This window comes from Suricata suricatta, chromosome 10, assembly GCF_006229205.1.
Source record: "Suricata suricatta isolate VVHF042 chromosome 10, meerkat_22Aug2017_6uvM2_HiC, whole genome shotgun sequence".
NCBI lineage: Eukaryota > Metazoa > Chordata > Mammalia > Carnivora > Herpestidae > Suricata > Suricata suricatta.
Genome location: NC_043709.1, coordinates 6,383,454 through 6,405,793, shown reverse-complemented (window position 1 = coordinate 6,405,793; position 22,340 = coordinate 6,383,454). Strand labels below are relative to the sequence as shown.

Sequence of the window (22,340 nt, the reverse complement as noted above, 5' to 3'; positions counted from 1 at the left end):
CTCTGTCTCTGTCTCTGTCGGTCTCTCTCAAGAGCACCCAGAGCTGGCAGGGCCATCAGATACCCTCTGGGATACCGTTTTTGAAATCAGCTCCTGTGGAACTCTGCGGAGATGCCTCAGGGACGCTCTAGGGGACAGGGAGAAGATGAGTGGGTAGAATCCAGAAATCCCCACCCTAATATATATTGAGCTTCCCCTAGTTTTTTAAAAAATATTTTTAATGTTCACTCATTTTTGAGAGAGAGAGCACACACGTACTCCAAGTGGGGCAGGGACAGAGAGAGGGGGACAGAGGGTCCGAAAAGACCCTATGCTGGGCTTGAACCCACGAACTGTGAGTGCATGACTTGAGCCAAAGTTGGACGCCTAACTGACTGAGCCACCCAGGCGCCCCAAGCTTCCCATCGGTTGCTGTGTGAATAGAGAATCATGTGGTTGGTGTCTCCGTGCCCCACCGTCATTCCCTCCCCCAACTCCAATCTGCTCTCTGCATGGCTGAAAAACACTTTGGAAGCTTTGCTCACAATGGTCCAATGCTGGAAACAACCCCAATGTCCTTCAGTGGTCTACAGAGCAACAAGATGCCGCGTACCGATAAGTGGAGGAACATCAGTGAGTCGCAAAAGCATTGTGCTGAGGGGCAGATCCAGACACAAAAGAATGCATATGGTCTGAGTCCGTTTACATGAAATCCAAATACAGGCAAAGCCTGAGCTGTGGTGATAGAAAGCCGTGGGTGCCTTTGGGAACGGGGTATTGACTGGCAAGAGGCAGGAGGGACAGGCCTGGGGTGATGGAACTATCCTAGACATTGATCACAGGTACATACACTGGGAAGCATTCCTCACTTGGGATTTGTATTTTACTGGGGCGCCCGGGTGGCTCAGTTGGTTAAGCGGCCAACTCTCGATTTTGGCTCAGGTCATGATCTCACAGTTGTGGGATCAAGCCCTGAGTTGGGCTCTGGGGTGAATGAGGAGCCTGTTTGGGACTCTCCCTCTCCCTCCGCCCCTCCCCTGCTCACATGCACGTGTACGCACGCGTGCATGCTCTCTCTCAAAATTAATAAACGTAAGAAATTTAAAAAAAGATTTGTATTTTATTCTGTGTACTTTGTCTTAATACAAATTGCTCTGTGAACTTAGACACACTCCCCTTGCCCTCTATATGCTGGCGAGGACCTACCAGGGGTCCAGGTGGGCCCAGAGCTGGCAGGGTGTCTGTGGGGTGGGGACCCAGGGTCCTGAGGGCATCTTCCCCATAGCCTTCCCCACCTGCTTGTCCTCAGGTTTCTGGAAATGGCCTCGCTGGGAAGGTGGTTCCTCGAAGCCTCTTTCCCGCCCCACAGGTCCGGGGCTGCTCTGTCCTCCTGAGCCAATAACCATGGCTGTTTATGGAATGCACAGCGGGCCCCTGACACTTTGCTGACACTCTGTCCGTAGCACAGGAGGGAAGGCCCAGGCTTGGGGGGCAGACCCCTGACCCCACCCCGCTCCCTGGTTTTGTTACTGAGAAGCTGGGTGACCTAGAGGAAGGAGCAGGTAAGCAGCATCCCGGCTCATCCCCACGTGGGCTCTCTACAGCACTGAGAGCAGAATGAAGTGACGTGTGGGGCCCTGCCTGGAAGGTGGGGGTGCTCAGTGCCTGGGAATCACGGACATCTGAGGCCAGATCCCAGCCAGGGAACCTGGGGGCGCTGGTGAGGCAGAATCTGTGTGGGGGCCTGAAGGCCTGGCTAGGCTCTGACTCTGGCATTGTGACTTGCTTGCTGTGTGGCCTTGGAAGACGGAAATGAAAGCACTGTCCACATTGAACCGGTATGTCCAGAGTCCCTGTCTCAGTATGGATTCTCTCCTCTATGACAATATGACCATCGTTGGCTCTACTAGTCACTACTTCTGTGTCCCCCACCGCTTGCTAGGGACCGTCACCTTTCCCTACCTGCAAACGGCAAGCCTCCAAACTCTACCATTTATCTCAGTTGGGGTTCCCTCCTCTCCAGGCTCAGCAAGCAACCACGGGGCTCAGCAGCCTTCCGGGGTGGTTCCCATCCGGCCCCGAATTCTCCCAACCCTGCCCTGTCATTTCTGTACCACGTGCACAATGCGAGGGATCCTGAAGAGAAGGCTGGTTGCCAGGGCAACGGAGGATAAAGCCCTCGCTCTGCCAGGCTGCTGATTGGCTGAGACACGTCCCACCTCCTGCCATCCTGAGGGTAGGGGGCAGAGGGAAGGGTCTCCTTGTGGGCAGGGAGACTTACCAGTGTGCCTTGCCAGCCCGGGACTGCCCCCTCCTGGCCTGGTCAGAGCCCCGGCCTGAGAAGCTCTGTCTCCCCCGGGAGGGGAGGGGGGGCATCGGCCTCGCCTTTTCTCTGCCTCCAGCACCCAGGGCGGCTGCAGATGGCAGTGTCTCTGGGGAGAGCAGCAACGACTGAGTCTACAGGTCGACACTGAGCTGCTCGGACCGAGGCTGCATGCTCAGCACAGAGTCCCCGGAACAGGCTTGAGGTGGGTCTGCGAACACGCGGCGGGGTGGGGGGCGGGAGGGGGGCACCAAGCAGTGCCAATGCTTGAGAGGCAGAAAGAGGGGCTCTACAGCCCTCACACTGTCTTGGATGGGACTTTGGCTAGAGTGGAAGCTGGAAAATTCCTTACAGATCCATCTAGAAACCCCCCTCTCCCACCTTGTCACTGTGCATGGGGAACCCTGCAGCCCAGAAAGGGTGAGGAGTAAACCCAAGGTCACACAGAAGGTGAGTGACTGATTTGTTTCAGCTAGGAGAAGGTCTAGGGTCCTCAGTCTGCCCCCGAATGGTTTTGTTCACGGGGCCGGAGAGGTTGGGGGACCCTAAGCTGTGCTCTGCAGATCCGCTCCATTGTAGCCAAAACTGCTACAACTCTGCCCAAGTCCCTCATTCTCGTGTTTAAGCTACAAGGGAACTGGGGTCCTGCCGGCGGCCAAGGGTGAGACACGAATCTTTTGGCCTCAGGTTAGTTTGGAGCAGCCTTCCGGCTTGGGAGCCCCCTTTCCCAACTTCCTCTCAGCGCAGGCAGCGCCAAGCTATTCTGAACTCTCTTTGGCTTTCCACAAAGGCAGATGGTTAGGAGGGCATGGTGCAGCACTCTTCATGCTATCCCTCCATGGATAGGGCACCTTGAGACCCGTTTTTCAGAATAGCCAGTGGGCACCCTGGGGGGCAGGGGCGGGCATCAGGAGGGATCCAGCACAGGGAAGCAGCGTCTCCCCACCCCCCTCCGGGGTCACAGCCCGCCTTGAAGACCCACCTGGGAAGTAACAGACAAGAGCAGCTGGCGTTTGGGGACAGAGGTCTGAGCCTGTCCTGGAGGCCGTCCCACCCGCCCCCCTCTTCCCTCCCCAGAAGCCAAGGTGGACCTTGTTCATTTCGTCCTGCTCAGGTGTCTTTACCCACCCTGCAGACTCACACCTCGGGACATCTCTGGGGGCTTGGGGGCCCACTCTTAGTTCCCTTCCAACTGGGTAATGCAGGGCAAGTTAGTGAACCCATCTGGGCCTCAGTTTCTTTATCTGTAAAAGGGAGACAGTAACACCTACCCCCATAGGCCCCGCATAAGGTCTGTGAACACATTCTAAGAATGTTCTCCCTGCCTGGGCAGGCAGAGGTGGGGCTTCTCACCCCTTTTATGTACCTCAGGCAGGATTTGAGGGTAGCTTAATGGGTCCTGCTTTATCCCATTTCTGGAAGAGAGGGTCTGTGATCTGGCTTTTGAAGTATGAATAGGAGTTTGCCACGTGAACGCAGTACAAAGGATGTCCTGGGGGAAATGAAAGCATATGAAAGATAGAGACTAGATGATAGGCAGGTGCACCGAGGTGACTGGCAAGCAGTACGAGGTGATGCCGGGTAGGCTGGGGAGGTTGGCAGAGCACAGACATGGGTACCTTTGGGACATTCTGAGGGGTCTGGGTGCATGTAACATTTATGAAGCACCTTGTGCCTGCTGCGCTCCACGTTCCTGCCTCCCCGCCACTGGTCCCCGGGAAATAACGGTAGGTGATGTTACCCGAGGGCCGGTTCTGCGCCACGCAGCCTCGTGCTAGACGCTATTTCGGCATCATCTTGTCAAATACTCACGGCGACCTCAGGAAATGGATCCTGCTTCTTCTCCCCATTTTACAGATAAGGAAACTGAGGCTCAGAGAGTAAGAACAAACGAGGTGGCACTAATTCCAAGTCTTTTACATAAATCAGCTCACTGAACTGTCACAGCAGCCATATGGTCTAGGCGGGTGTTATTTTCATTCCTACTTTCCCGATGTGGAAACCCAAGGCCCAAGGATTTTGGGCCGCTGCTCGTGTGCACAGTCTTATAATTATGAACTTGGGCATGGGCCTGAATTCGAGAGCCTGTGCAGACCCTGTTATCAACCAGATCCCCTGGGGATGGGTGTTTGCTCACCAAGCCACACCCTGCCAGGATGTGTGGGTGGCTGGGGACCCACTCATCTGTGAGGCCTGGCAAGCAGCAGCCTCTGAGACAACACAGTCAGGGCGGGGAGGGGTGGCGAGGAGGAGGCCTAGGCCATGTCGTCCTTTACTGCGTGCTCAGAATCCCCGCTAGGCTCTGTTCGTGTCCCCTTCCACAGGGGACAAGGCTGCTGAGGCCCAGAGAAGTCACGCAGCTTGCCTGAGGGCACATGTGCCTGAGAGGGATTGAGCCAGGTCTGGCCCTCGGCTCTGTTAAGCTGCTGAAAGGATGGGTAGGAGCCAGGTGGTCCCCTCCCCCACACCTAGCGATGGGAGCAGCTCTTTCTTGGCGTGGGGGAGGGGGGCAGGCTGCTGAGTCACTGCCCTCCACTCTCCTGGCCTCAGTCTTCCCATCTGTAAGGAGATGCTCGCACCTCCTGGCTGCGCCAAGCCTGCGCCTCTCCCTCCGGGCTGGCAGGTGGGCCAAGGGGCGCCTCCGCCAGCACTCACCGCCCGTGTCTCTGCAGCTGAGGCCGCCGCGATGCCGCACTTCCTGGACTGGTTCGTGCCGGTGTACCTGGTCATCTCCGTGCTCATCCTGGTGGGCTTCGGCGCCTGCATCTACTACTTCGAGCCTGGCCTGCAGGAGGCGCACAAGTGGCGCATGCAGCGCCCCCTGGTGGACCGTGACCTCCGCAAGACCCTGATGGTCCGCGACAACTTGGCCTTCGGAGGCCCAGAGGTCTGAGCTGAGCTGCGCTGGGAAACCAGGCGCCCTCCCCCGCCTCGCCCAGCCTGGAGACCCTGCGGCAGAGAGAGGACAACGTCTGGTCCTCCAGGCCACCCCTGCGCAGCCTAGGTTCTCCCAGCAGAGGCTTCTGGGTGCCCCCGGTGGACTCTGGCTGCACCTGGTGAGGTGGGGCCCCCCAGGTATCTTGAGGTGTCACTGCTGCCGGCACAGGGCTTGCTTTCCACGTCAAGCCAGTTCACTCCACCTCTGCCCTCCCCAGCTCTGGATTTATCCCCCCACTGGCCTCCAGTGCCTTTGTGCTGCCCGAGCACTCTTGCCCCTCACCTGGAGTCAGGCACCGCTGCCCCTGCCTGTCCTAAGTGTCTAGATTCGCACTTCCCCACTGAAGCCCTGGTGAAACTCATGGCCCGTTCCACCCGAGGCCCCCTCCCTGCAGCCTCACAGACCGGCTGCAAAGCGGACCCAAGGAAGGGGCCCTGTTTGGAGGGACGTCTGCTCAGTCCAGCCCAGCCCGACCCCTCTGGACTCAGACTTGGCATTGATGGTGTGTGTGATGGGGTGTGCAGAAGGGTGAGACCATAGAGGATGGAGGGGTGTGTGTGTGTGTGTGTGTGCACGCGTATGAGAGAGAGAGAGAGAGTCTGGGGGGAGTGGGTGGGTAGGGAGGCACACAGGTATGTATGTGTAAGAGGGAGAGAGTGGGGGCCCCAGGCAGGGTGGGGGGTGGGGGGAACCGGATGAGCCTGTGATCACGCATGGGCTGCCCACAGCGGTGCTCCCGCCCCGGCCCCTCCTGTCCCCACCCCCCCCGCCCCGGGCCAGAGTGCTCTACTCTCCCCTTCCCCAAGGCCCCTGCCCTCCTCACCCTCCCTGCCCTGAACTGCAGCCCCCAGCACCAGCCCCCTGCCGCCCTAACCCCCCCAGGGAGCCCTCCTCCTGTGGGGAACGCTGCTGCCTCATCTTGGACATCCATTGGCAGCCTGTCTCGCTATCTTCTGCGGCTTCCTTCCCTCCTAGTTTCTTGCAATAATAAAGACTTCATGACTAATTTTGCAGGACCGTCTCCCTTCCTGAAGGTAGGGTCATGTCTGTCATCTCACTGGCTCTTCATAAAAAAACCACAATAGTGCTGTAAAACTCTTTTTAGGGATGGAGACACTGAGAGAGGGCAGGTGACATAATTTCTCTGCAGTGGCACTATTAACATTTTAGCCCAGATCATTCTTTTTTAATTAAAAAAATTTTTTAACATTTATTTATTTTGAGGGAGAGAGAGACAGAGCTCAAGCAGGGGAGGGGTAGAAAGAGAAAGGCCGAGACACAGAATCCGAAGCAGGCTCCAGGTTCTGAGTTGTCAGCACAGAGCCCAATGCAGGGCTTGAACCCACAGAGCCATGAGATCATGACCTGAGCTGAAGTCGGACGCTCAACCCACTGAGCCACCAGTTGCCCCGAGCCCAGTCATTGTTGTGGGAGGCTGTCCTGCGTGGTGTGGGGTGGTGAGCATCTCTGGTTTCCATCCACTAGGAACCAGTAACTCTCACCCCTCCCCCTACTTGGGACAACCAAGACCGTTAGCTGGAGTACATGGGGTGGAGTGCCAGTTAGGATATGATTCAGGCCCAGAGACGCAAAAATAACAGGGCCTTAAACCAAATAGAGTGTTCTTTCTTTCTTCCAGCACCTTCCATGGGGAGGTTTTCCGGAGCCGGTCTGATGGCTAGTTCCAGACGTGTTCAGGGATCTGTGCTTCTCTGTGGCTGCATCCTTGTGACTGGATGACGCCATGGCTGGCAGAGTCCAGAGGCTTCATCTGCACCCCTCGCAGCAAGGCGGAGGCAAGGGTGACCCCTTCCTTCCTTGGAGGACACTCCGTGGTGGCTGCTCCCCCCCATCCCCTTCTATCCTACTGGTTAATACTTAAAATTTTTTTTAATGTTTTATTTATTTTTGAGAGAGAGAGAGAGAGTGAGCAGGGGAGGGTCAGAGAGAGAGAGGGAGGCACAGAATTGGAAGACAGGCTCCAGGCTCTGAGCTAGTTGTCAGCACAGAGCCCGATGTGGGGCTCGAACCCACAAACTGTGAGATCATGACCTGAGCCGAAGCCGGACACTTAACCAACTGAGCCACCCAGGCGCCCCCCTACTGGTTAATACTTAGTCATATGGCTACTTGTAGCTGCAAGGGAGGCTGGGAAGTGTATTCTTCAGCTGCGGGGGGGGCGCTGTGTGTTCATTTAAAAAGTCCACCTCTGGGCAACAGCGGCGGTGAGCGGATGAACAACAAGTTCGATGCATTGAAGGACGATGACAGTGGGGACCATGACCAGAATGAAGAAAACAGCACACAGAAAGATGGTGAGAAGGAAAAATCGGAACGGGACAAGGGTCAGGGCAGCGGTAAGAGGAAGGCTGTTGTCCCTGGGCCAGCAGAGCACCCGCTGCAGTACAGCTACACCTTCTGGTACTCCAGGAGGACCCCCGGCCGCCCCACCAGCCCCCAGAGCTATGAACAGAACCTCAAGCAGATCAGCACCTTCGCCTCTGTGGAGCAGTTCTGCAGGTTTTACAGCCACATGGTGCGTCCCGGGGACCTGACAGGCCACAGTGACTTCCATCTCTTCTAAGAAGGGATTAAGCCTATGCGGGAGGATGATGCAAATAAAAATGGTGGCAAGTGGGTTATTCGGCTGCGGAAGGGCTTGGCGTCCCGTTGCTGGGAGAGTCTTATCCTGGCCGTGCTGGGGGAGCAGCTCATGGCTGGGGAGGAGACCTGTGGGGCTGTGGTCTCTGTCCGGTTCCAGGAGGACATTATTTCAATATGGAATAAGACCGCCAGTGATCAAGCAACCACAGCCCGAATCCGGGATACGCTTCGATGAGTGCTTAACCTACCTCCCAACGCCATTATGGAGTACAAAACCCACACCGACAGTGTCAAAATGCCAGGCAGGCTGGGCCCCCAAAGACACCTTTTTCAAAACCTCTGGAAGCCGCGGTTGAATGTGCCCTGACCCTCCCCCTCTCTGGATGGCACCGTCATTGAAGCTGGCATCATGGGAGTCTCTTGTTCCGTTGGCGTGCTACCTGGAAGATCCTTCTGTCCTGGACAAGAGGAATGGGAAGAGCATCTTATGTTTTCAGAACAGGCTGACACGCAGCAGCTACAACAGCGCTGAGATCACTTAATAAATGGTGCTAAACTAAAAAAAAAAAAAAAAAGTCCACCTCCTTGGGGCGCCTGGGTAGCTCAGTCAGTTAAGCCTGATGACTCTTGATTTCAGCTCAGGTCATGATCTCACAGTCCTGAGATCAAGCCTGGCATCAGGCTCCGGAATGGGCATAGAGCTTGCTGAGGATTTTCTCTCCCTCTCTCTCTGCCCTTATCCTGCTCGCTTGCTCTCTTTCAAAAAAAAAGATAAAGTCCGCCTCCTTGAAGGGGGGAGAACAAACACGGGCACAACTACCATTCCATTGTCGTAGGATTTGTTGAGGCCACAGGGCAGTGGGCTGAGGTTTGGACCAGATCTCCAGACCCCAGACCAGGGCTCCCTCTTGCACGGGCCCCTCTAAGGGACGCAGGAAGGCAAAGGCGGCCTCAGGGGACTGAATTGCATACACCAGGTCATGCGTACGCCATCTTGCAGAACCAGCTAGCAGAAGCCCGAGGTGCCACCTTCAATCCTGTGCCCTCGGTGCCTCTCTGGCCTCACCCCAGCCTGGCCCTGCTGTGCCCGCCTCACCAGCAGGGCATTCTGCAGCCTGGGGAGATTTTCCCAACCCCTTCCCATGTGGCTGTCCCTCACTGCCACCCAGGCCTTGTGCAGGCACAAGACACCAAAGTGAAAACAGCTGAAATAAAAGGGTTTGGTGCCAGACTCAGGCTTGGCTCAAGGATGCCACCAGGACATGCCATCTGTCTGTCCATCTCCTTGTCTCCCTCAGTCCTGTTTCCTTTCTGCGGGCTTCACTCCCAGGTGGTGGGAAGCTCTCCCGGCTGTCCCAGGCTCCCACAGCCCTTAGCACCTTGATTTCTGGGGAGAGCATGCATCTTGTTGCATGAAAGCTCAGGGGATGGACTCCTGTTGGCCCCCAGGGCGCATGAGCTCAGGGCATGGGGTGCCCTGATGGCCAGGCGGTTCTGGTGCCCACCACTGCAGCCAAGGGCAGTCAGCCTTCTGATCACATAGTCTGAGTAGGGGGGCCGGGGTAGGGCCTAAAAGAAGGAACGGGTGTTGGGTGAAAAATAGTGGGAGCGAGAACGTTGTTTTACAGAGGAGGAAATAAGTACAGAGAGAAATAACCCACCCAGGCCATCCAGGGGATTCAAACCACCTGGTTTGAGACTGGGAGCCTGAGGGAGGGGAAGGGTGGACGGAAGCCTCCGGGATCTGGTGAGCATATGTGTTGGGGCTCTGAGTCCGGCTGTCAGGGCAGGCAGGGTGCGGCAGAGGGAGGCTGGCGAGTGAGTGGGTTTTCTGGAGACCCACTGGAGACCCACCCAAGAATGGAGGGGGGACCAGCACCACCCACCGCGTAGTTGGTCCCGATCGGCCTCAGTTTCTCTGGCAGGGCCAGCTCCAATATATTCTGGGCTCCCTTCCCTGAGGGGGATACACTTCTTATCTTCTGAGGCTCTGGATTTCTTGAGTTAAGTGAGCAGAGGTGTGAGGTGTGAGAGCCGAGGTGCTGGGGTTAGAAGCTCAGTGCTACCCGCGTATCAGAAAACTGACTCCCAGTCCTGGTCAGAGGCAAGACCGGAAAGGACCCAAGCACATGCTCCGTGCGTGAGTGCAAGAAACATCATAGACCCCCAACTCCCCGGGCTTGGGTTTCACGAGGACACTGGGCCGTTGAGGCCCAGCAGGACAGGAGAGCAGCAGGGGTCAGGACGACGAGAACCAGGCACTCAGACTCACACTGATTTAAACTTTTTCTTTCTTTATTTTGAGAGAAAGAGAGCATGAGCAGGGAAGGGGCAGAAAGAAGGAGAGAGAATCCCAACCAGGCTCTGCACTGTCAGCACAGAGCCCCGTGCCGGCTCGAACTCATGAACTGTGACATCGTGACCTGAGGTGAAATCGGGAGTCAGACGCTTAGCCAGCTGAGCCACCCAGATGCCCCATTTCTCACACCATTTTTTCATTCTTGCTTCTGCGCACCTATTTCATGAGTCACCGCCTGACCCCCTGATCATGGCCACCTGCTGGCCAAGTTAGATATTCTACCTGCTCCGGCCACTGGAGCTAGTTACCTGTGCCCCCATTCTGGCCTCAAGTACAAGCACATGGGAGGGATTCATTGGCTCTTTCTAGGTCAGACGCCTATATTTTATTTTATTTTTTAATTTTTTTAACGTTTATTTATTCTTGAGAGAGAGGGGGAGGGTGTGAGCAGGGGAGGAGCAGAGAGAGGGAGACACAGAATCCAACCAAATCAGGCTCCAGGCTCTGAGCACAGAGCCTAAGGCAGGGCTCAAACTCACGAACCACAAGATCATGACTTGAGCCAAAGTCAGACGCTCAGCCGACTGAGCCACCCAGGTGCCCCTCAGACCCCTATTTTAAACCACTCATCCAAGGCTGGGGCAGTGTCCTACGTGTGGCCCAGCTTGGGTCAGGGCCCTCCTGGACCAACATGGCCCGGGGCTGGGGTCATCTCAGAACAAGGCCGTTCTCTTGGAACAGAGGGGAGCGTTAAGAAGAAATTATGTAAATTGTCCCCCAGGCCCCAGTCCAAACACACCCAGAAGGCCCTGTTGGACTGGCCAGGCCTGGAAGGGCCTCAGGCTAGACCTGGCCTATAACCAGATTGTTGTGTGGCCCAACACAGTGTTTTGGGGCGTGGGAAGCAAATTAATTGGCAACATTTATAAGTCAGGAGATTTCACGTGAAAAATCTACTTTTCTGACTCCTCTTTGAAAATAAAACTTCTGGGGCACCTGTGTGGCTCAGTCAGTGAGGCATCTGATTCTTGGTTTCGGCTCAGGTCATGATCTCATGTTTTTGTGGGTTCGAGCCCTATGTCGGGCTCTGCACTGGCGGCACAGAGCCTGCTTGGGATTCTCTCTCTCCCTCTCTCTCTGCCCCTCCTCCGCTTGCATTGTCTCTGTCTCTCTCAAAGTAAATAAATACACTTGAAAAAAAAGACTTAAAAAAATAAATAATAAAGCTTCTGGCCACACTGGGTCAGAGGTGTGAACGTGTTCAAGGGTATAAACTCATAACCTTGGCAGGGAGGATGTTGACTGTGACCTTGCTGAGGCTTGGGCAGTGGCCATTCATTCTCATAGGACGTCCGCCTCCGTACATGGCTGCCAGGGGGAGCCTAAGGCTCAGACCGGGGCCCTTCCCCAGTTCCCAGGGCTTCTTACTTAAATGTTTGTTTACACCTGCTCTTCTCATAAAGAACACAAGAGGATTTCCGTTAATGAAGCCACGCATACATGGGGGCTAGAAGGAAGTGGTCTGACTCTGAGTCCTACTGTCGTACGATTACCTATCTCTGAGCCTCCCTGGCGGAGGGAAAGAAGAAACACAAAGAGGTCATTTTATTCTTATGACGTGACAGAAGGGAGAGACTGAATCTTCATGAAAGACAACTTTCTGTTTCTAGATACTAAAAAGAAATGTCTCATATGGGGTGTTAACGCAACGGACTGCATCCTCAGCATTTTTTTTTTTTACAAGGAGGAGGGTTGACCCAGATGGCAGAGCCTTCAGAAAGAGGTCAGTGCCCATGAAGACAGATTTTTCCCTCTGCCAGTGCATGGCAGAGGGCTGTAGTGGGAGCAGCTGGAGGTCAGGACCTGACAATCGTAAATCGTCCCCGGGCAAGCTTCCTCGGCTCTCAGACACGCATGTGAATTCACCAAGCACTTCTGTGTGCCAGGCACCGAGAATCACAGGTGCTTAAAGCCCAGATAAATGTCCCCTGCCAGTGCCTGGCATTGTGCTCAGCTCACGGCAGGTTTTCCATAGAAAAATAACCCGCCAGTTGTTTCCAGATCACTCCTGCCCTGCCTGCCCCCCGCCTCCCGCCCCCGGGTTGTGGCACATGTTACGGGAGGTAGTTGGGAAGGAAGCACTGTGCTGTGTGCATCACACAACTGTCCCCCGGAACCCTACAGAGGCATGTCACATACCTGTTCTGGCCCAGCACTGAGGCCTGGCACCAAGAACACAATGACAAAAACGTTTCTGAATCAAAAGAGCTCACAAACTGGGGGGAGGACAGAAGTGTAAACAAATGACAAAAGTGTCGTTGCAGCAAGAGACGTATGCATGAGAAACTGAAAACAACCGAAGACACGCCTACTCTCGTGGATGGGGTTTGTCACAGAAAGCGGAGGATGTAACTCCGCTGGGTTTTGAAGGCTGAATAAGAGTTTTCCTGAAGGGGAAAAGGAGTCAGCAAGCGCAGAGCCATAGGAGCTTGAGAGAACCCAGTCCTCGCTGGAAGCTATGAGTGGTGGGGCTCCTGGGGGGCTCCGTTGGTTAAGCATCTGACTCTTGGTTTCGGCTCAGGTTATGATCTCACGGGTTCATGGGATCGAGCCCCGCATTGGTCTCTACACTGACATCATGGAACCTCCTTGGGATTCTCTTCCTTCTCTCTGCTCCTCCCCTTTCTCGTGTGCGTTCTCTCAACAATAAATAAACATTAAAAAAAAACCCACACCTGTGAGTGGTATCATGTGTTTGGAGCACAGAATGTCAGTGAGTAAGTCAGCGAGTATGTGGTGGGAGGGGAGATGAATGAGCAGAAGGTGGTTTTTCAAGTAAGGCTTAGATCCAGGGAGAGAACCTGGTGACTTGCCAACTGCCGCCTCCTCCAGGAAGACTTCCCTGACCCCTCAAGTAGCTTTCCCCATGACAGCCCTCATCCTGCGCTGTGATTTTGCTCCTATGTCTGTAGAGAGCAGCCATGGTGTCTCCTCATCTCAGCCCGCGGCCTGCCTGGCACTGGGCAGGGCCTCCATGAAAGCAGGCTTTTTGGATGAATGGGCTGGTCTCTGGAAGTCTTGCCGGGGGGCTACCCACCTGCTTAGACACCCAGAGTTTAGAATGGCTCAGAGCCTTCCTGGGGGAAAAACAGCTGCTGTGCAGGTTTTTAAGTGTTTTGGGGGATTTTGCCGAGTCCTGTGAGCTTAGCTTTCGCACCATCTGGGAGCTGTCCGGATATGGTGGGTGTGTCTGGGCCAGGCCCAGAACAGGAGGACCGGAGGCGGGAATGTGCAGGGTCCCTGCGGAGGAATGGCCACAATGTTCGGACTCCAGGCCTGGAGGGTGGCACAGGCTTCTCATTGTTCCCTGCCCGGGGCTCTCCACTCTGGCGGGGCAGGAAGGGCTTGGAAAGGCCAGAGACCTGCTTTGGGGGGAGGGCAGAGGCTTCAGGCTCCCTCAAAAGACCATCATACTGTCAGTCAACACACTCACAGAGAACCGTCGGTGGGCAAAGCCCCTTCTCCTCTGCCCCATATAGTAGGAGGGGCTCGGAATTTGGAGCCTGGAGAGCTGGATGTCCAGCCACCGGGTCACTGTGTGAATCTGCGCATGTCCATTTCCCTGCAGCCGTAAGCAGGTGGAATTGATGCGGAAATCACAGGAAATCATAAGGTAAATACAAAAAGAAAACAGAATTACAAGGTAACAGCTTTAATGGCTAACACGGATTGAATTCACTGCACTTCTCACTGTATCCCCACAACCATGCAAGTGGGTCATCAGTCCTGTTCATCAAATATTTCTGGCTCTTCAACCCTCACGGGCAGTAGGGTTAACCTCTCCACCTCCCTCTGGTGGGTGGGGCCATGCGACTAATGCTGGCCAGTGAGTTGTGATCAGAAGTGAGTCCAGGCCAAAGCATTTCTTTTTCTTCCTTTAAAAATTTTTTTTTTATTTATTTAAGTCATCTCTATACCCAACGTGGGTTTTGAACTCATAACCTGAGATCAAGAGCAGCATGCTCTCTGGACTGGGCCAGCCAGGTGCCCTCAGGCCAAAGCATTTCATACCAAGTGCTCAGTTCTCCACTTCCTCCTCCCCCTGCCACACACAATGAGGAGAAAGGCTCCAGAATGGGGCTGCTCCGGCAGCCTGGGTCCAGAGTGAAGACGACTCAGAGCAGAGCCTCCATGGATCCAAATCAGTGTGGACATGAGAGATGAACAAGTAAATCTTTGTTGTCATAAACCACTGGGATTTTGGAATTGTTTGTTACTGCAGTATAATTTAACCCAGGCTGACTGACACAATCCCCGTTTCTACAGATGAAGAGCTCAGGGGGCTTGTGACCTGTTCAAAATCACACAGCTATAGCAAACCCAAGTTGGAGACTCTAAAGTCTGTGCCATGTGTCTGGGAGGGCACCACAATGGTTTTTTTTGCTTGGGTGAAAGTCTGTCCTTGGAGGCGCCTGTGGATCTTTCCTTGGGTGGGAAAGAACAGCAGTACAGATGTGAGATCGTTGCCTCTTTGGGCCACTAGAGGGCAGCAGAACCCAGGCTTGTAATTACTGGGCAGGCCGTGTTTCTCCAGGCCGCCCCCCCCCCCCCCCGACCCTGGAGGACAGAGCAGGGCCAATGGGCAGGAGCGGGATACAGACATGAACCAGATTCATTCCTGGTTCTCAAGGTCCTGGCAGGGAGCTGGAGGCAGGAATTCTAGATCTTTACGCCAGAAGAGATCATATGAAGGCATCTGGGACCTATTCGCAAAGGCAACTGAGGCCCAGAAAGACAAGTGACATGACAGCAGGTGTATAATGACTCCTGACTTCTTTTCAGGGTATCTTCCTCTCGGAGATAATGCAATCCAGTAGGGGTGACCAGTAAAGTCTCCCTCGGCCCAATCTGTCCAGGCAGAACTGTGCTGGCCTCTCCCCAAACACCTCCGTTCTTCCTCAAGCTGGGCTGGTTCTCGAACCTCAAAGCAAGAAGGGACAGGGCAGGGACTCCAGACAGCTCCCCTCCCCCATCCTATGGACTTCAGCGGTGTTGCCCTGGTAATTAGAGAATAGCCACGTTTGAAAACAAAGGTTGAGAGGGAGAGAACGGATGAAAGGGAGAATGAAGGTTTAAGGTCCACATATTCACCATTCACTCACTCATTCATTCATTCTACAGAAGCTTATGAGGCTGACTCTTGCCTGGCCGTGGAACCCAGAGAAAAGAAAATTCAGGCCCCTCAGAACTGTCCAATATGACAACACAATTTAAAATGAAATAAAACGATTCGGTTCCTTGGTCGCTGTAGCCACATTTTAAGTGCTGACTAGCCACCAGCGGCTAGTGGCTATCACACTGGATAGCACAGATACAGAACATTATCGTAGAATATTCTTATTGGCCAGCACAGCTCCAGAAGCTCACTGACTAAGGGGAGCAATACACAGGAAAATCAACCTGACCTCACGGCATTGTGTGGGCTGTGGCGTGCTCATCAGCAAAAAGCAGGTGACAAGGCGAAGATTACAGGAGATTCTTAGCCTAATTTCTGGCTCAGGGTGAGTGCTGGAAAGATGTCATCCACCATCACTGCTGTGTTACCGTAAGGACCTGTTTATGACCCCGTCTTCCCGAGCAGACTGTGAGCTCCTCCCCGGTCCTGGCACAGAGTCTGGCCGATAGTAAGTGTTCAGTAAATAACAGATATGATCAGCACCATCCTTATTATTACTATTGCGATGACAGAGACAGGTGAGACCCAGCCCACAGAGTGGGTCTCCTCGGGCTCAGGGCTGGGTCATCTGCACATCTTCAGGACCTTAGTAGAGGGTCCGGTGGGAGTGAGGAGGGGCTCGGGGGACTGGTGTTAAAGCAGACAGCCCTTGCTTTAGCTCCCAGGAACTCCAGCCTGTCCCAGAAAAGAACTCAGGTGGGTGGGCAAGTTGACTTGAAGGTCACAGAACTAGGCAGGGTGTGAGGGCAACGCAGAGGGAAATCAGGAGTGAGGACGGCGCGGGACCACCAGAGCGTGGCCGCATTTGGAATATCCTTGCTCTTACTGGAGACCGCTCTCAGAGGTCAGAGTCTGCGGGAGCTAGAGTAGATTTGGGGAGGCCAGCAGCAGGGCACCACCCTCCCCCTCCCAGGTGGCCTTGAGTCCAGGGCAGCCCAGCCAGGCCATTAGGAGCCTTCCATGGCCCTTCGGGATTCCAGAGACTCAGAGCAGCCATTCACTGACGCCCACTGCTGAGGAGCCAGCCCCTCCCTGCCCCAGAGCCCGGCCCAGCTCGGGAAGTAGCTGGTGGGACAGGTCAGGAAAGGTCTGGGCCCTAGGCCTGGGGACTATGGCCTGGGGGCTGAGTGGAGGCCCATGACGGGCTCCGAGGGAAGAGGCCCTTGAGCTGGTCACAGTGGCCGAGTCTGGGTGCAGGGGAGGTCAGAGGCTTCTCCAGCCCCACCGTCCCAGACTGAGGAAGCACTGGGCCTTCCTTGTCCGCTGGTCAAGGTAGGTGGGTATTTATGTGTGTGTGTGTTTGGGGGAGTGGGTGGGATAAGACCAAGGGACAGATGACAGGAGTGTAGACTCAGTGAGGGGTGGGGATCTGGTGACGCTGGAACAAATGGGCCCCAGAAATCCGATCCACAGGCCTCTGCTCTCTCTGCGTGGGCCTGCACACTGAGGGTAGGTGTTTGGGTTAAGTGCAGGGTAGATGTGCACGTATCCAGGTACGTGTGGTTGTGAATAAAGGAGGGGAGCAGGCCCGAGGGACGTGCTCAGTGGGGGTGACGGAGGCTGCACAGTCTTGGATACAAATACGGGGCTGGAGAGGGGCTGGCATGTCACTGTGAGAGTCCTTAGACTCCAGTCCTTAGAGACCTGGCTTTAGGGCCGTGCCCTCTCCTGAGAGCCCCCCCTGGCAGCCCCGCCTGCCTGCTGTGCTGAAAGCAAGGTGTCCGTTAAGCATCCAACTTCGGCTCAGATCATGATCTTGCGGTCTGGAAGTTCAAGCCTCGCAACGGGCTCTGTGCTGACAGCTCAGAGCCTGGAGACTGTTTTGGATTCTATGTCTCCCTCTCTCTGCTCTTCCCCTGCTCGTGCTCTCTTTTGCTCTCAAAAATAAATAAAATAAAATAAAAAGAAAGCAACAGAAAAAACTTTGTTCCAATGGTCAAGTTGGATGGAGCCCAGAGTGTGCGCCAGCTGGCCATCTGGGGTCGCTGGAGCTCACCTAGGGGTGGCTCATCCATGCGGACTACCTGTCAGTGTCCTTGACCTCCATTTCTCCCCACCTCCAGGTGGTTAGTCGCTTCCATCCCTGTGCTGGGCAGCCTTCTCCAGTATCACCCACCCCTGCCCCCGCCCCTGCCACTGTTTCAACGGAGTCCCTGCCATTCTCCTTGCCTCCTCTTCTGTTCCCCTCTGATCCTTCATACTGTTCCCACCAGCAGATCTGACGAGGTCATCTTCCAGGGCTGAGCCTCATTGTGGCCTGGCTTGGTCTTCACTGCACCTGTGGCCTTCTATCCTCCTCCACCTCCCCCCCGCCCCAGCCCCACACCAACCAACCCCCTACAGCCTGGGAGTCCAGCGGAGGATGTTCAGGAAGAGGCCACACCCTCACCTTGGGGGTTTGGGTGTGAATGAACTACCCCAGCCCCTGGTCCAACCTTCATCCTCTGAGGCCCAACACTGAGCTAACGCTTTGCCCATCGCTCACCTCCAGCTTAGTCCTGCCCGATTCACAGCCTGGCACCGCTGGGGATGGTAGATTTCCCCAGGGGCAGAGCTGTCGCTTGTTCCCTGGACAAGCCTCCTCCCGAGAACATTCGCTACTTCACTTCCCCAGCCGCCCCTTGACCAGGCTCCTCTGCAGCTCTGGCTCTTTCCTGGCTCTGGGCAGAAGCCTCCCAGAGGCAGACCCTGTTCCCAGGCCAGACGGGTCATCCCTCGGCCTCCCACCTGGATGCCTGGACTCCTACTTTGGCTGCCGTGGGTGGGAACCCGGGCACTCTGGCCCCTCCTGAAAAAGACAGGTTGACAGGCTCCCAATAACCACTGCGCTCCTACAGGGTCCCTGAATAGACTCTTTCAGACCAAGGCCCCAAGGCTGGGAGGGCTTTTTTTTGTTTGTTTGTTTGTTTTGCCTTTAGATATTTGTGTTTTTGATAACTAGTATAAAACCCAAGCCCCTGAGGATCCCATACTTTTATGCCTTGACATATTACAAGTTTTCTTTTTTGTTTGTTTGTTTGTTTGTTTGTTTTTGAGAGACAGCATGAGCAGGGGAAGGGGCAGAGAAAGAAGGAGACACAGAATCTGAAGCAGGCTTCAGGGTCACAGCTCTGAGCTGTGAGCACAGAGCCCGACGTGGGGCTCAAACTCACAAACTGTGAGATCATGACCTGAGCTGAAGTCGGACACTTAATCGACTGAAGCACGCAGGTGCCCCACCAGTTTTCTTGCAAATATATTTCTTGTAATACATTTCTGTTTTCTCAGTGTTAAAAATTATATTTAGAAGTAAGCTTTTTATATACATAGATATTTGCCAATTTTTTCCCATTATAAAGTGAACGATCTTTAAAATGATTTCATACCTTAGTGGCTGTGTAATATTAAAATGATAATCATGTTTTAACAATTACTCTATAATCTTTCCCATAACTTGAATATGTTACATTTTAAAATAGTGTCTTGTTTCATAAGACCCTGGCAAACACCGACAACTAAAAATTAATTTGCTACTTAGCAAAGAAGCTTTCGTGCTCTCTGTTAACTAGGAATCAAAGCAATGCACGCTTAGCACCTCACCCCTGCTTGGTCTCTTCTCTCTGTTGATTGGTTTAGGGTAGTCCTGGATGGATCACAACTTTGAGATGCAGCAGCATGGAGCCCCCAGCCCTGGAACGTCCGTCTCCCGCAGCCACCTGCTGGGACGCCCTGCCCGCTCCTCAAGGCTCCCTGGAGGGGCGTCACCCCTCATCCCTGTCCTCAGAAAAACCATCCATCTGGATGCCTTCCCTCAAAGCCACATCCCACAGGCCTCCGGCCGACTGGGTCTCGGAGCCAGGGCCCGCAGTGTGCCCCCGCTGGAGACGGCACCCCGGAAGCTCAGCTCCATCTCTTTAACACTCCGTCAGAACAGCCAGCCATGGCCCGTGCACCCCTCGCCTTCTCACTGGGAAGAGCTGCCCACTCCAGGCAGGGAGGCTGCCACCCATGGAGGAGGGAGGCCGCCAACCCCAGGCTCGCGATCTGTTTCCCTAGTGCCAGGGGGCAGAGTTCACTCTGAGGGCCCAGGGAACCCAGGATTGGCCAAACCCAGCAGAATGGCCACAGTGGAGAGGCCCCTGGTGAGCTCCTACCTGGCTCTGCCATTTCAATCGCGGTTAGTCCAGAAATCGCCAGGCCCTGCAGGGCCAGGCTCAATAGGTCAGAAACCCCCTGTCCCAGTGACTGCCCACGTGACTGCCAGGACTCCTCCAGGAAGAGGCAAGCCCCGGTTCCGGAGTATCCCGAGACCGCGGCTGCATCTCCCAAGGGCCACCTCCACCATGGGTCTTGCGACAGCCATGGATTTGGCTCCTCTGGACACAACCAGGCCAGGCACAGCCAGACCTGTAGCTACAATGGCCACCAACAGACCTGGCTTGACCATCAGTCCGGCCACATCAAGCACATCCACGCTGGATATAGGCACAGAGTTCCCTGCTCTGGATACCAAGCCGGGCACAGCCATGGACTTGGGTACAGGAGGCACAACCAAGTTGGGCATGGTCATGGATTTGGTAACCCCAGACCCAGAGATGCTGGGCAAAGCCCTAGCTACAGCAGGCACAGCCCAGTCAGATACAACCAAAGGGGGTAGAGCCATGGATTTGGTGGGACCAGACTCAGCCAAGCTGGGCACCACCAGGACAGACGTAGCCATGGCTTTGGCTAGAGCAAACACAGCCGAGCTAGACATAACTACGGATTCTTTTGCTTTGGACACAAGCAAGCTGGGCACAGCCATGGGGGAGACCACCCTGGATAGAGTCATTAACCTGACCACATCAGCCACCCACCCACTGATGCCAAGCAGAAGCACAGAGCCAGCCCTGGACCATGCTACTGTGGATGCTGTGACAGACGGGGCCGCAGAGCCCACCGTGCAGGACCTTGCCAGAGAAACCAAAGGTAAATGTGAAGAGCTTGGCTGGGGGCGTCGTGCCCTGCTGTAGGGGGTCAGGATGCGTTGGCCTAGAGATGGACAGGTCGGGAAAGGGAGGTAGGGCTACGAGGTCAGAGCTGAATGTGCTGGGGGCAAGGGGAATGGGACTGATGGGCAGAACGCAGGGGATGCACCCTGAGCTGGGTCCCAACCTGCCGATCACAGGTGAGCTGGAGCGAAGTCCCCAGAAGGGAAGTTTACAGGGATAAGTTGTAGAGGACCAATTATGCTGATTTCTTCCTTTAGCATCTTCCACGGTTGTTTCCTTGTTCCCTGGAGTAATTAGGTGATTGTGAGTCCAGCTTTCAAAGCAAACCACTTACATGAAAATACAGGTACCCGGTGCGTCAGTAAGTGGGGATTTGTCCAACAGCCATCCCTCCAGCCTCCTCTAGATGTGAGTAGTGACCTCACCTGACACCTTCTAACTCATGCACATTCCACCTTTCAGGAAGCTAGCTATTGCTTGGAAGGTGCCTCACCTGGCACGCTCTTCCTGATCCCCTACCCCTAGCCCTTTAGTCCAAAAGGGAAGTTGGAGACTTGTATGTATGGGAGCCTTGCGTAGAGCTTTAAGTAGGTCAACACAAGGGCTGGAGAGGTCTCAGAGAGGATGTGACATGCCTATAAAGTCATGCAGGTGGTTGGTTGGTGGCAGTGAGCTAGTGGGGACCCAGATCTTGGAATTCTTCTTTGGGCCGTCCAACATTCCCAACATTGCACAGGCTCAGATTCTGGAGCTTGGAAAGCAGCCCATCCGTCCAAAGCCTTAAGTGGGTCTCTGGGAAGTCAGACCCCCCTCACCTTACCCTACATATTCAGTCTGGGGGAGTTCCCTCAGGCTCTGGTCTTCACTCCTCCCTCTGCAACCTCAGCTCTCCTGAAATGCAGAGGAGGACAGCCCTCAGCCTGCTGGGCCCCTCAACCCTGACAGCCCTTTTCTTCCTGAACTGACTCCACTCCCTGATCTCAGCTACAGGCGCAGCCACACTAGAAACCTGGGTTACTTCCTCTTCCTCATCTGTCATCTCCTTCACCCAACCAGTCCATTTCCAAGTCTGTTGATCTACCTCCTCAGTACTTGGCTGTCTACTCCCTCCTCTCCAACCCTCTGCCTCTGTGATGCCACAGCTTTCTCCCCCTCCCCCACCTCCCCCCAGGGCTCTTAGTCTTCCACATCACGGCCACAGGGACTCACATATCTTGATTGCAGCACTTTCACTGACTTCCCTCAAATGTCCAGCTCCTTAGCCTGCCTTCCAAGACTTTGGACTTCTCCAGCCTCTAGCTCTATATTTCCATCTGGAATTTTCTCTGCTTTGGCTGCATCAGGGGCAGTCAGTTGTCCAAGGTCACCATGCTGCTCACCCCTCTGGGTCTTTATCCAGAGTGCCCTCCCCTTCCCTCCCACCACCATTTGCCCTTCTGTCTTGGCCCCTAGCTTCCCCATGAACTCTTCCAGAATCCCTCTCTCCCCAGGATGCCCACCAGAGTGCCCTATGCGTACCACTGCCCTTTCCATTAGGACAGTCCAACTTTCCTGTGCCCCCCAGCCGCCCCACCTAGAACTAGAATGGTCATCTTCATCCCTGTGCCTCCCAGGGCCTGACAATGCACTGTCCATTAATGGTGACTGAGTGCATGAAAATTTTTTATGATGGATAAATGGAGGCTCAGGCAAGTTCCTGACCAGCTCAAGGTCATAGCGCTCACCATGCCAAAGCCGGGCCTAGAACCCGGGCCCCAGACTCAGGGCTCCGCAGGCGCCCACGCCTGGGCAGAAGCGCGCTGAGCCCCGCGCAACATCCCCACTAACCGCGTGACCCGCGCGGGCATCGCCGCTAGTCGCTGCCACCGGTCCCCGGCGCCCCCCGCCCCGCCCCAGCCTGGAGGGTAAGAGGCCGCGGGCGGGATGGGGCGGGATCGGGACTGGGATGCGGGCACCTTCCCCGGGCAGGCAGCCCGAGTTGCAGGCACAGC

At 55.1% G+C, this 22,340-nt stretch overlaps 1 protein-coding gene, 1 long non-coding RNA gene and 1 pseudogene across 2 annotated transcripts in view; all 3 read left to right on the top strand.

Annotated features, from left to right (window-relative positions):
- Window positions 1-2,168: 2,168 nt before the first annotated feature.
- LOC115304429 lies at window positions 2,169-7,104 on the top strand. The gene is made up of 3 exons (XR_003914428.1): window positions 2,169-2,507; window positions 4,975-6,274; window positions 6,880-7,104. It is a non-coding gene; the product is annotated as an uncharacterized LOC115304429 (long non-coding RNA).
- A 181-nt stretch (window positions 7,105-7,285) lies between these two features.
- On the top strand, window positions 7,286-8,418 carry LOC115304547 (annotated as a pseudogene).
- Window positions 8,419-19,005: 10,587 nt separating this feature from the next.
- SEPTIN3 (septin 3) overlaps window positions 19,006-22,340 on the top strand; it is a 23,439-nt gene continuing 20,104 nt past the window's right edge. The window contains exon 1 of the mRNA XM_029955047.1: window positions 19,006-20,326. Coding sequence (XP_029810907.1) covers window positions 19,006-20,326 — 1,321 coding nt within the window. The remainder of the gene's footprint in view (window positions 20,327-22,340) is intronic.